This window comes from Malaclemys terrapin, chromosome 10 (genome assembly GCF_027887155.1).
Source record: "Malaclemys terrapin pileata isolate rMalTer1 chromosome 10, rMalTer1.hap1, whole genome shotgun sequence".
Classification (NCBI taxonomy): Eukaryota; Metazoa; Chordata; order Testudines; family Emydidae; genus Malaclemys; species Malaclemys terrapin.
In genome coordinates this window covers 586,474-600,669 of record NC_071514.1, presented here as the reverse complement: position 1 = coordinate 600,669, position 14,196 = coordinate 586,474, and the positions used below count along the sequence as shown (strand labels likewise).

General features: G+C 48.9%; 1 protein-coding gene across 6 annotated transcripts in view; it reads left to right on the top strand.

Moving 5' to 3' along the window:
* Positions 1–14,196, top strand: part of PPIP5K1 (diphosphoinositol pentakisphosphate kinase 1) — a 122,462-nt gene that overhangs the window by 12,425 nt on the left and 95,841 nt on the right. For 5 of the 6 annotated variants that reach the window (XM_054042277.1, XM_054042276.1, XM_054042275.1 and 2 more), the window contains exons 8-16: positions 2,430–2,531; positions 2,881–3,042; positions 8,528–8,649; positions 9,170–9,271; positions 10,767–10,853; positions 11,328–11,403; positions 11,989–12,098; positions 13,144–13,229; positions 13,721–13,849. In XM_054042277.1, the coding sequence (XP_053898252.1) occupies positions 2,430–2,531; positions 2,881–3,042; positions 8,528–8,649; positions 9,170–9,271; positions 10,767–10,853; positions 11,328–11,403; positions 11,989–12,098; positions 13,144–13,229; positions 13,721–13,849 (976 nt within the window). Of the gene's footprint in view, positions 1–2,429; positions 2,532–2,880; positions 3,043–7,803; positions 8,487–8,527; positions 8,650–9,169; positions 9,272–10,766; positions 10,854–11,327; positions 11,404–11,988; positions 12,099–13,143; positions 13,230–13,720; positions 13,850–14,196 lie in introns of those variants that run through there. The other variant, XM_054042278.1, reaches the window with a different exon arrangement.

The window sequence follows — 14,196 nt, the reverse complement described above, 5'->3', positions numbered from 1 at the left end:
AGTTAGGGGGAAAAGACTTGTGCATTCCTTTCCACTTTTATATTGCCTACAGTGCTGTCAACAGTACGCTCCAGCACTCCATATGGCTTTCACTTCTTCTGTAGACACACAACACAAATGCGGACACCAGCATATCAAACTTGCACTTTAACTCATTTACTTCTATATCAAGTTATATCAATAGATCACCACATCTGATTCCCACATTCCATGCAGTAGGGAAGTTATTCTGCCTTAGCAATGTTGAGGGCACTGGTAAAGTTTTGCATTAACAATTTTTTGTTTTTGCATTTCCCTGACTGCCATCTAAATTGGGGGTTTATTGTCTTTGTCAGTGATATGGGTAGTGAACTGCATGGGAATTTAAACAGCAGATAGATGTTTAGGTTTGAACTCTTGGTCTCCTTTTTTTGCCCTCAAGTGAGTGGTGGTGTTCACGTATGACAGATTTGCTGTCAAATTGGCAGGTTTGGCACTGTGCACAAACTTTCAGTTATGGATAAAAAGTTATAAAATGCTCTATAGACAAGTGCGACGATTGTATAGCTGGTATTTTGCGCAGTCGGTGCATTAAGAGCAGCAATGTGGCTGGAGTGCTGTAGGTTTCTTGCAAAAAGAGGTACAAAAAAGTGAGACATGAAAATGCCAAAAAAGGTGGTGATTTTTTTTTTTTTTTTTTGAGCTCTTGCTCTCTCTGTATTGAGTCATTTTTTTTTTTCTCAAACCACCAGGAAATTTAAATAGCATCAGAATTTACATTCTGTGGATTTGGTTTTTATCATATCAATAAGATTTTTAAAAAGTAAATGTTTAAAGTTTCCATTAAATTGAAAACTTCTGACTTAGCATGAATTATGGAGTTAATACTAGCACCTCCATAATGACAATATGTGGGGGCTATTATTTTCATTAATGACTTGAATAATAGAGTGGAGAGTAAGATTTAAAAATTTGGATGACACCAACCTGGGAGAGGCTGCAAGCACTTTGTAGGACAAGATTAGATTTCAAAACGACTTAGACAATTGGAGAACTGATCTGAAATCAAGAAAATGAAATTCAGTAAAGGTAAGTACAAAGTACTGCACTTAGGAAGGAAAAATCCAATGCACAACTACAACATGGGGAATAACTGCCTAGGTGGTAGTACTGCTGAAGAGGATTTGGGGTTATAGTATCGGGGTAGCTGTGTTAGTCTGTATCCACAAAAACAACAAGGAGTCTGGTGGCACCTTAAAGGCCAACAGATTTATTTGGGCATAAGCTTTTGTGGGTAAAAAACTCACTTCTTCAGATGCCCACAAAAGTTTATGCCCAAATAAATCTGTTGGCCTTTAAGGTGCCACCGGACTCCTTGTTGTTTTTGGGGTTATTGTGAATCACAAATTGAATGAGAGTCAGCAATGTGGTGCAGTTGTGAAAAAGGCTAATATTCTAGAATGTATTAACAGAAGTGTCATATGTAAGATACAGGAAGTAATTGTCCTGCTCTACTTGGCGCTGTGAGGTCTCAGTTGAGTACCTGGTCCAGTTCTGGGTCCCACACCTTAGGAAAGATGGAGAGTAACAAAAATAACGGGGTCAGAAAACATGACCTATGAGGAAAGGCTAAAAAAAATGGACATGTTTACTTTGAGAAAAGAAGACTATTATCAGGTCCCACCTCTATTTCCTAATATGTTAAGGGCTATTATAAAGAAGATGGTGATCAAGTGTTCTCCCTGTCCACTGAAGTTAGGACAAGGACTAATGGGCCTAATCTGCATAAGGGAGATTTAGGTTAGATATTCGGAAAAGCTTTCCAACTATTCGGCTAGCTAAGCTGTGGAGCAGGCTTCCAAAGGAGGTTGTGAAGCCCCATCACAGGTTACACAACCTCCTGTCAGGGATTGTCTAGGTTTACTTGGCCCTGCCTCAGTGCTGCAGGCTGGATTAGATGACCTCTTGAGGTCCCTTACACCCTTGCATTTCTGTGATTCATACCCAATTTCAAGGGTCCCATTCCATCCCTCTTTGCTCAGCCTTTTGGATTAGGTTGTTCCCAAGGGAGGAAGTGCTATTGCTTACATTGCCAAGCTCTTGCATGGCTGAATTTGATTTTATTTAAACTTCCCATTTAGCTCTTTGTTAGGCAGAGCCCAAACAGTGGAACACTTTATCGTGAAAGAGGAGGGTTTGAAGTACTTTCCCCTGTGTGTTGCTAGGTGGCTTGCTATGTGTTCATGTGAGAGAGAGAGACTTCTCCACCATCAAGCAGACTGACCGACTAATAAGTGCTGTTAGGGTGCCTGGCCTGTGTGGTTCCTCACTCTTTTTTTTTTTTTTTTTTTTTTTTCTGCAGCATTGGATCCTGCATGCTCATATTTTAGCTCACATTGAACAGCTCCCTTTTTACCTCCTCTGAGGTTCTCTTCACCTTTTGCTTTCAGATCGGTAGCCGGAGCAGTGTTTACTCCCCTGAAAGCAGTGTACGGAAAACTGGCTCATACATTTACGAGGAGTTCATGCCTACAGATGGCACTGATGTCAAGGTGAGAAGAAGGCTGGAGTGAAAGTGAGGGATGGCTGCCTCCTTGGCCAGAACTTGGGCAGCTGTGGCCTTAGTAGTCCTGCATGAGAACTCTTTGGAGTGTTCCCTCCAGATATGAGTCACTGACAGCACTGTCTGATGAGGGTGAGGATTTAATGCTTGTCTGCATCAGACATGAATGAGGAGAGTGTGTGGCACCAAACCCTCTTCTACTTCTCCATATGTCTGCAGCTCAGGTGTGTCCTGGTGGGTTCCAGTTAGTTTGTCTGTCTGCTCAGCGGTAACTTTTTGGAACCTGGCTAGATAATCCGGTGATGCAGGCCACCTAGCTCACCTCTGTTTCTACCCAGGTGTACACAGTTGGGCCGGATTATGCCCATGCGGAAGCCCGGAAGTCCCCTGCTCTGGATGGGAAGGTTGAACGGGACAGTGAGGGGAAAGAAATCCGCTATCCGGTCATGCTGACTGCCATGGAGAAGTTAGTTGCCAGGAAAGTCTGTGTTGCCTTTAAGGTTTGTGCATCTCCCATTCTGTAGGAGTAACAGACTGTTCCCTGAAACATTCTGTTTGTGCCCCAGGCATCCTCTTCTGCCACAGCCTGTCACCTCATTGGTCCTGACACCCCTGAAGCAGAGGTCTGTAACCAATCAGGCAAGCTGAGGGGACATGGGGGTGGGAGGGAAGGGAGCAGCTCAAATCTTTTCTGTGTTCTCAGCTACATGTGGGCTGAGAACATTTAGCCTGCTTGTGTTACATTGGTTGGTGTCACTCTCTAACTTGTGGCCTGCCATCTGCTACTCCCCTGGCCTGTCCCTTCTTTCACTACTTTCCCACTCTCATGTACATCTTGGTGCATGTTTTCTGCCACTTGTTCAGTGTCTGTTTTGCTGTTGGGCCCATGTACATTAGATGCTTTTTGGCATTGCTTCCCCCTGGTTCTGGTCCTGCTCCTTGCACCAGTGTGATTGCACCATTTAGAGCCAGTCTTGAAAACCCCTTCCTCTGCACCGTTAGAGTCCTAGTGTGGATGGGAGACCCAGGCATTGCAGCTGCACTGGTTCAGCTGTCCCTCATTGTGGACTGCACCAAGTTCCTGCTCACCCTCCATAGCTACCCTGGTCTCAGCTCCTTGCCATGTACTTACCCGTGACCTGAGACTGCCCCTTCCCTTGGAGGGTGCTGAGGTGATGCTTGGCAGTTCTTGGCTCTGCCCAGGGGTGCCTTCTGCTGTCTGGGCTCTGACAGACCTGAGAGCAACTAGGGGATGCTCCAGCAATTCAGCTGTCTTGTTCCAGCCACCTCTGGGCTTGCCTAAGGCACAGCAAATCGGTCCCTGTTTCTATGTGAAAATTTAAATAAGCTTCCCCTTCCAGCCACTGGGCTCTGTTCCATTGCCTTCACTCTGCCATGCCTCATCTCCCCATGCAGGTTGTCTTTACTGTTCTTTTCCCTTCCACCAGTTCTGTACTTTTCTTCTCTCCCTTAATTTCTGAGATTTCTCTGCCTCCCCTCTTCCCCCTCCCCCCAACTCTTCACTTTCTTCTCCATGCCCCATCTTCCACCACCATCCCAGCAGGGGCGCACACATCCAGACATGTTCTTCTCACCATGGCAGCAGTTGTCTGTATCACCAAGCAATGCAGGGCCAGGTCTCCCTCTCTTTGTGCAGAGGCCATCCAGCTCTGGAATTAATGCATCATGCATGATGTCCTGCTCCAGGCCACATATCTTCCGGGTGCCAGCAACTCCCTTGCAGACACACTCAACATATCCTTCCGCATCAACCACGAGTGGGAACTGCACAATCCCACACTACACTCCATTTTTCCACTGGTGGGGCTGGGGCCAGGGCCAGATTTACACCTTACGTGCCCCCTGCCTACATCTTTTGTGTTGTCTGTAAAAAATGAAACTTTTAATCCACTTTTAGGTGACCCTAAAACGCCAGTGCCCCTAGGCACATGCCTACTGCGCCTATTTGGAAATCCTGCCCTGGGCGGGGAAACCCCTGCTGGGACCTCTACACGACCAGCAAGAACCACAAACTCCCCCTTATTGTTCCAGGGGAACACTGGGAATGGATTCCCAGAGCAATGCCCTTCTCCTGCCGTGGACCAAAGACAAACACTATATGCCTTTCCACCCATTCCCCTCCTCCTACAAGACCTGCACAAAATTTGCTGGGACCGGGCTATAGTCATACTGATAGCCTCCTTTTGGCCTTGCCAATATTAGTTCACAGACCTCCTCCACTCGCCCGCCCCCCTGCCCCCCCGTCCACCTCCGCAGCCACCTGCATCCCCTCATGCAGGCACAAGGACGACTCCAACACCCCCACCCCACTCCACCTCACGGCTTGGTATTTGGATGGAACTTGCACATAGACCGGGTGTGCTCCACCCCCGCATATGCGACATCCTCATGCACAGCAGGAGGCCATCCACCAGCACCTGCTGTGAGGCAAAATGGAAGCGCTTCATGACCTGGGCACGCTGTCACCATTACCCACTGGACTCCATGTCCATTCCTAACCTCCTGGACCACCTTCTCAAACTGTCGGGTCTCGTGCCCCGCCATATGGGTTCACTGTGGGGGCACTGTGCCTTCCTCCCTCTTCACTCATGCAACCGCCACTCGTTTCCTCAAAGGTTTGCTCAATGCCTTCCCACCAGTGCTCAAACCTAGCCCCTCTTGGGACTTGAATATGGCTCTCTGTGCCCTTACTAAACCACCCTTTGAACTCCTCGCAACCTGCTCTCTCGCCCAGCTCCGTGAAGGAGCTTGTTGGCTATCACCTCGGTGAGGCACACTAGTGAATTGGCAGCCACGATGGCTGACCCTTCCCCCTGCCATCTTCCACAAAGACAGTCTCCTTGCGCCTATGCCCCAAATTCCTCCCCAAGGTGCCCTCCGCATTCCACCTCAACCAAAGCATCCACCTTCCCATCTTATACCCCAATCCTCATGCCCTCCACAGGACCAGAACATTACAGTCGCTTGACATCTGCTAGGCATTAGCCTTTTATTTCCAATGCACCTGTGCCTTCCTAGTCGTCACTGCCAAACGTTGCAAGGGCCAGGCCCTCTCCTCCCAGCGCATCTCTAAATGGATTGCCTGTTGCATTTCTGAATGATCCTGTCTCTCGTGTACCCCTGCCCCCTGGAGTCATGGCTCACTCCACGCAGGCACACGCTGCCATGTCCACCTTCCTTGCGGATGTGCCATGGCAGGACATTTGCCGGGTAGCCACATGGCGCCCCATCCACACCTGTACAGCTCACTATGCCATTGCCCCAGAGTGGCTGTGGATGTGGCCGCCGGCCACACTTTTACAGACAATGGCCTCATCTACACTACACAGTTAGGTCGACGTAAGGCAGCTTAAGTCGACCTAATTATATCAGCGTCTAGACTACAGACTTTATCCTGCGGATGTATGTGCCCTATTACATAACTCCATCTCCATGAGAGGTGTAGGGCTTATGTTGGTGTAGTTAGGGTGATGCAGTGTCTGTGTAGACACTGTGTTACTTACATTGGCTGTCAATTTCATGGCTCCAGTGGAGCAGGCAACTAAAGCCCAGCTGTTCTCTGCTCCCCTGGGGAGCTGGACAGCTGGTCCCTGCTCAGAGCAGGGCTGAGAAGCCCGGGCTGCTGGACCCTGCTCCCAGTGGGGAGTGCAGGGGGAGAAGTCCAGGTGGCTGGACTCCCTCTAGGCTGAAAGAGGGGGCCTGGGCTGGACCTGCTCCTAGTGGGGAGGGCTCCCCCCTCTTCCCCCTGAACATTGGCTGTCTTGTCAACTTCTGGCTCCATGCTGGAGCTGTGAAATTGACAAGGCTTCCCAGCTCCGGGCAGGGAGCAGGCAGGGGAGAAGAGTTGGGCGAGAAGCCAGGGCAGCTGGACTCCACTCCTCAGGGGCAAGAAGCCCAGGTGGCTTCCCCCATTCCTGGTAGGGAACGGGGAGGCGAGGGGAGGGAGCAGCCCATCGGGAGCCCAGGAGCATGTGGGGCAGCTGGGCTCCCTGCAGGGAGCTGAAGCTGGTCTCTCAGCTCCTCACACTGCACTACCCGTCTTAGGTTGGTGGAAGTGCTCCTGGTGAGGATGTGTACCACTGACCCAAGGAGGGTAGTGTGGACATCAGCCACCACAGTAATTACTGCACTGGCTGTAAATTGACCTAATATAGGTCAACTTAAGTTTTTAGTGTAGACATACCCTATGACTTCTCACAGGTCCTCGCACCCACCTCCATGCTGTGCACAGCTCGCTAATCACCCACATTTGGAAACCATATAGAACCATTGTTCAAAGAAGAGGAGGTTACTTACCTGTAACTGGAGGTGCTTTGAGGTGTGTGGTCCCTATTTGGATGCTAATACCTGCCCTCCATCCCCTCTGCTATGGACCACATTGTTGGTGGTAAGGGATACTGGAGCAGCATTGACCCGCATGGCCTCTTATAGCCTTGGATGCAAGCACGCAGACGATGCACGTGCAGGTCAACGGACATTGTTGCAATACAAAATGGTTCTGGCTGCAGCACATGGCATGAGTGCGCATTCCCATTTGGAATTCAGACAGGGACCACACATCTCGAAGAACCCCCAGTTACCGGTAAGTAGCCTCCTTTTTCTAGTCTTTGTGGTTGAGGAGAAAAGCTTGTGGAAAACAGTTCTACACAAATGCCATGGCTGTGGAATTGCAAAACATGTGGGACACTGTCTGTATGGAACCAAACCTATCCACAAGTTGCCCATTTCTGAGCTATATGCAGGTGAGACCAGGAGTCGGTCTGTTACCGCTCAGAGGCAGCCCAATTCATTTGGACAGTGTATTGCTATTGTTATGACCTAGCAAACATTCATGTACATTTTGGAGATGTCCAGTGCACTCAGCTGAGACTTAAGACAGCTTGCATAGTAGCCTTTGTGCTGTCTTCATCATAGGACTTTGTAATGCTGCTTCTCAGAGCTCTGTATGTGGCTTTTCCCCTCAGCTGAGGTTTGAGAGCAAGAGTGTAGTCACTTCTCATATGCCAGCAATGCCCCTCTGCCATGTACATTGGCCAAACCGGACAGTCCCTCTGCAAAAGAATAAATGGACACAAATCGGACATCAGGAATGGTAACATACATAAGCCAGTAAGTGAACACTTCAATCTCCCTGGTCATTCTATTACAGATTTAAAAGTCACTATCATTGAACAAAAAAACTTCAGAAACAGACTTCAAAGAGAAACAGCAGAACTAAAATTCATTTGCAAATTTAACACCATTAATCTGGGCTTGAATGGGGACTGGGAGTGGCTGGCTCATTACAGAAGCAGCTTTTCCTCTCCTGGAATTGACACTTCCTCATCTATTATTGGGAGTGGACTACATCCACCTTGATTGAATTGGCTCTGTCAACACTGGTTCTCCACTTGCGAAGTAACTCCCTGCTCTCCATGTGTCAGTATATAATGCCTGCATCTGTAACCTTCAATCTATGCATCTGAAGAAGTGAGGTTTTTACCCATGAAGCTTATGCCCAAATAAATCTGTTAGTCTTTAAGGTGCCACCAGACTCCTTGTTGTCACTTCTCATACACTCTTGAATGGCACCCAGAGATTATGCTTGTTGTGACAGTTCTGCTGTCCTAGTTCACTTCCTCATGGTGCAGACCCTTTATCCCACAGATGTGACTATACACAGGTTTACCTGAAAGGGCCAGTTACTGGTAAGTAACTCCTCTGTCTTTTCTCTCTCCCAGAATCCATGAAGTGTATGTATTGATGGTATGGGGCTGCTGAAGCCAGAGAGTCCTAGCCTTCCTGCCAGAAAAAGCAGAGCTTGGAAGGCCTCTGAGGAGCCAAGTTGTGCAGTGTATTGGCTGGGCCTGTGCCGCATAGTCCTCTTCCATGGCTGCTGGGCTGGGTCGGTGCTGCCTATCCCATATCCTGAGCTCTTGGGGAGGTTTGTCTGAATCCCTTGCCCTTTGTTTCCTCCTCATGCAGCAGACAGTGTGTGGGTTTGACCTTCTGCGGGCGAATGGCCACTCCTTTGTCTGTGATGTGAATGGGTTCAGCTTTGTGAAGAACTCCATGAAGTATTATGATGACTGCGCCAAAATTCTTGGGTATGTAAAGAGCTAAAGCCGGTGTGTGGGTGTGTGTGTGGGTGTTCGTTCCTCCAAGTATGTGGTATAACCCAACGTGCCTTATGCTGGAGAGCTCCGCGAACTGCTCAGCAGGGAACACTTGCTTTGTATTTGAAACTTGTAAGTGCTTAAGATGGGAAGCTCCAGGATGTAAGGGGTTAATTTCTCTCAGATGCAGATTTGCCAGCCAATATTAGTATCTTCAGATGTAGTCGAGTTGGCCTTCTTACAACCTACTGAACCCAGCTACTGTACTGGAGATACTTGGAAAGTGATTGGTTGGCCTGATGCAAAGGATGCCAACGCCGCACTCTGGAGCTCTCCTGCTGGGTCTGTGACATGACAAATCTGACTTGAGAGTGTATGCAGGACTAAAGGAAGCACCATCTGTGGCATAATGGGTTTTGAGCAAGGCTGTGGTGGAGGGGGATCTAGGGGAGCTTGTCACTGGGTGCAGATTGCTAAGGGAATGGGATTCCTGTGTTCTGGTCTGTTCCAGGAATATAATCATGCGGGAGTTGGCTCCCCAGTTCCAGATTCCCTGGTCCATCCCAACAGAGGCAGAGGATATTCCCATTGTCCCTACAACTTCAGGCACCATGTGAGTATCTGTTAGCCCCAGCAAAGGGTACCCCCATGGGTAGCGAAGGATTGCCATACTCCCCCATAGTACTGGGCTTCCCCTCCAAGCATTTGGGTCTGTGCAGAACACAGAGATTGTAAGGCACTAGAGAGACCTAACCAAGCTAGGGGAGGGCAGCACAACAAAGGATAAAATTGAGTGTTGAGAAATGCAAACTAATGCACATTGGAGGAATAATATGAACCGCTCATATGCCTTTGAGGGTTCTAAAGGAACGATATCCACTCAGGGAAGGGACATGGGTGTCATGGTGACAGCTGAATGAGCCCCCTGCTCAGTGTGCAGTTGCAATCCAAACAAAACTGGTAGGATACGGAAGAAATGGGATGGTGAAAGTATCATGATGCCATTATATAATCTGTGGGATGTCCTCATTTAGAATACTGTGGTCAGTTCTGGTCACCCCGTTGTAAAAAGGTTGTACCAGAAATAGATGGGGTGCAGAGAGGGGTGATAATGAACAGGAGCCTGACAAAACTGCTATGAAGAGAGAGAGAGAAGATTGGAATTGCTACTTTAGAGAGGAGACAAATAGGAGGGTAGGATAAAAATATACAAAATGATGACTGATCTGGAGAAGGTAGATCAGGAAGTTCTCTTATTCTTGTATTCTGGGAAAGGTTGTTGAGAACAGTCAATTTCATTGACTGGTGACAAATTTGAAGTTGATGAAAGCAAATATTTTTTTCACACAAGACAGCCTGTGGAACTCATTGCCACAAGTGCATATTGTGGCAAAGTGCTGCACAGGACTCAAAAAGGGTTGGCCATTTATATGGCTGCTAAGCACAGCCAGAGTTACAGTGGTAATTCCTGAAAAGTTTTGGAAGTGATGTCATCGCTCCTGCTTCTGGGCATAAGCTGGCCTTAACTAATGGGGATCAGAGGAAACTAGCCCTGGGGCAGGCTGTCCCAGAATTGCCTGGTGCATGTTTTTTTCGTTTGGTACTGGCCAAAAGCAGAGACAGGTGTTGTCCCAGTGGTCTGGTCCAGTCTGGCCATTTCTGTGTTCTCCAAGTGGAATTGTGCCAAACTGCTTTCAGGAAATGCACAGTCCAAAGTCCTGTTCCTACAGCTGCCCTAACATCTGGCCCAGCTCACACTACCAGAGTCTCCTGCTGCTTCATGCTTACATGTCCACTTGTGAATGCTGTGACTCTGTTGTCTGCTGTGGTGTTAATGTGGCTGTAGCATTTTGATTCCTGTCTTGCAGGCTCTGAACTTGTGTGCCAGTCTGGGTTGGGGTAACCGTATCTGATGATGGGGATTCTCCTAGATCTAGTGTAGGCTTTCTAATACTGAAGCAGACTTCTGAGAGCATGGGGGCGAAAGGGGTTTCTGCAAGAAGGGGGTCTGTCTCCTTGTGTTGGTGTTGGAATGGGAGAGGGAGGAGTATATGGGAAGGGTGCGGTCTCCTGACAGGGCGTATGCTTTTTGGTTTCTTCCACTCTAGGATGGAGCTGCGCTGTGTTATTGCGGTGATACGACATGGAGACCGCACCCCCAAGCAGAAGATGAAGATGGAGGTTAAACACTCTAGGTAATGGGTGCAGCAGAAGGGGTATGGACTCTTGCAGTCAAGAGAAATGATAGGTAGAGAGCTTAGCTGCTGAGGCCATGGACCAAGCATGAGAGCCCACTGTGTGGGAAGTAGTGCTTTCTCTGGCTCCATTCACCACTAATCCCTTTCACTCAGTCAATCTAGCCTGCCCTAGGAAGCTCCTGCATTTTCCATGCAAGCACTGGGAGAGGGCAGCTTGTGATGAAGACTTGTTCGAAGTACAAGATCTTGGACTTCCTGCTGGGCACTTGCAAAGGGAAGGAGAGAAACCATTGGCTATCTTTCCTTCTCCTAGTTCAGGCTGAAAGCACCTGTTTTCCTGGGAATTCTGGGGGGGCAGGGATGAGTCTGTGGACATGCCAGCTCTCGCTGAAGAGGCATAGCTGGGTGTGTAGGGATGACCATCCTCTTGAGAAGAGCTGAAAATCTGACTAGGTCTGTTTGTCTGTTTAGGTTCTTTGAATTATTTGAGAAATATGATGGCTACAAGACAGGGAAGCTGAAGCTGAAGAAACCAGAGCAGCTGCAGGTGAGGGGAGACCTCCCTGGGGTCACTGTACAGAAGACCTGGGTGATCTGGATCCGAGAGAGCTTTTTGTGGGGCTGGTACCTGAGCGCACTCCCCATCACACACACAGCAGATCATGTCACTAGCTTCCAGCAGGGACTGCTCATGGGCAAGAGCCTGAGGAAAGACGAACTGCTGTAGAACCATAATAATGTCAGTCCTGCTGCTCTCCCATCATGGCACTGTCTCGGTGAGAGAGCGCCTCAGACTTCGAGAACTGGAGGAATTGAAGGCTTGTGTTTGCTCCTGAGCAGGACAGAGCTGCAACCTGAAAGTGGAAGGAACTAGAACTGGCCCTAACTTATCCCAGCTAAAGCTGTGTCTTGGAGATCAAAAATGTCCCTGCAGATGAATGTGGGAAAAGGTTTCAATGATGTGAGCAGCCATGGATCTAGGTGCATGCTATCTGAGTGCCCATCCTCCCTGGCTCACTGGGAAGAGAGTGGGTGACTGGGGCCTGGGTGTCCATTAGCCTTGGGGCACTGTAAGGGGAGGGGGTGCAAGCTCTCTGGGTACATGATGGATGGTGCTTGTTATCCCTGACAGGAGGTGCTGGATATTGCGCGCCTGCTAGTGGTGGAGTTGGGAACTCACAATGACTGTGAGATAGAGGAGAGGAAGTCCAAATTGGAGCAGCTAAAAACTGTCCTGGAGATGTGAGTAAGAGCGAGTTGGGTGGGGTGGAGGCTCATGTTAGGGCTGCCTACTTCCCAGAGGATAATAGTGCAGCTACAGAAGGGAGACCCATTATTGAAGCACTGTGTGCTGCTCATGTCATGCCTGGCCAGTCCCCTAGGGGTGGCAGAGGCTGCAGTCACCTTCTTGTAGGCAGCAGTACCTGGAGGATGACACCAGCAGGGCTTGCTCCGAAACTGGCACCACAAGCACCAGTTCTTATTTTTTGGGCACTGTAAGCATGAAGTCTTCTGGCTTTGGTGTAAAAAGGCCCAGCGCCCTGTCCTAGCAATGCTCTTGTGACAATGGGGAACTTCCACTGCTGGAAAAAAGGAAAAATCATCCCCTTGATGCACAGCACTTGTGCATATAATGTCCTCTGTCTTGAGATCTGCAAATGGAATGGAGGTAGCTTTGCTCAGGGAGGTTGTTCTAGCACCAAGAGTGCAACAAAAGGAAAACTGAAACCTTGATGCGGCCCTGGTGAATCCAGTATATCTGGATTTGGCCTTGCGTTTGCCTTGCAGAATAGCCTATGGGGCCCACATAACAGGTGACATGGTGGTCTCATGGCATCTCCAACATACAGAAGCCTAAATCTAATAAGTAGACCAGATCTCCCCTTGTTTGGGTCTAGGAGGCAGCACTATGGGACCCTGTGTTCATCTGTCAAAGGTATAGATAGAAATTAAGAGTGTTTGATGCCCTCTGGACACTAATTTCTGAGTCCAAGAAAGTCTTCTGTTTTCAGACCTTTTTGTTAAATGAGGCAGCAGGCAAACCTGCCAGCTTTGTATGCTGGGTCACAGATCATAGAATATCAGAGTTGGAAGGGACCTCAAGAGGTCATCTAGTCCAACCCAGATGTAGAGCACCAGCGCAGAACTTGGCCACTTAGTGGTGCTGCCAGGAAACGAGCCCATCCAAGGACAGTAAGAAGGGCATTGCAGGGAGCTTGAGTGGCTTTGCCGTTTGCTGCCTGGGGACTATGGGGCCAGGGTATTGATTTCTCTCCCTTTGTGACAGGTACGGACACTTCTCTGGCATTAACCGCAAGGTGCAGCTAACCTACCTGCCTCGTGGACACCCAAAAGCTTCCAGTGAAGACGAAGGTTAAAAAACCCCCACATGCTCCCTCTCATATTGGTTCTAATCCCTGGGGCTCAGTACCTGTATGCTGCTCTGTCACCCCAGCTTGGACTGCACCTTTGGGGTGGTGGGGACAGAGCAGAGTGCTGGTCAGAAGGACAAATGCATGCCTTCTCTGCCACTATGGCAAGACCTACTGGAGCGAACACCTGACTGCTTTATGCCATCAAAAGGCTGGGAACACATACCCCCATCCCTTAGGGCGGATTGGAATTCACATGCTCTGTCTTGAACTTCTGTCATTAAGGCTGGAAATTTGACCCCTGTGTCCCCAAAATCCAGAGCCCCCTAATCATGCACTTACTGAAGTCTATTAGACAGGCTCTCGTTGATCCAGCGCCCACTGAAATCATGCCCATGCTGAGACTCCTCTGCCGTTGCCCTGTAGGCCCCTTGGTCTCTGGAGCCGGTGCCCCTATTTTATAGTATGGTGACTACCTGTTTATCTGTTTAGATGCCCGTAAGGAGCCCTCCCCATCTCTGCTACTGGTGCTGAAATGGGGTGGAGAGCTGACCCCAGCAGGAAGGGTCCAGGCAGAAGAGCTTGGTCGGGCCTTTCGCTGTATGTACCCTGGAGGCCAAGGTGAGCTTTCCCTCTTGTGCTGCTCATCAGTTGTGGTCTCTGACTGTGCACAGAGGCCACACGTAGCCTGCTAATCACCACTGGTGACTGGACGCATGCATGGATCTGAATACTTTCTCTTGATTAGGCTCTAGTAGCATATGTGGCTCAGGACTCCACCACTGCTTTAATTCAATAACTATTTCTGTTCTGTGTTTGGAAAGAAGAAGGATGATGTGGTTGTCACATGAGGATGACTGACTACTTTCCAGTCCATTTGTAACAGAGGAGGATGTTAAACAACATCTACTAGTGATAAGTGTTTTAAAATCCAGCAGGCCTGGAGAACTTGGAGTTGGCAGGCGCTT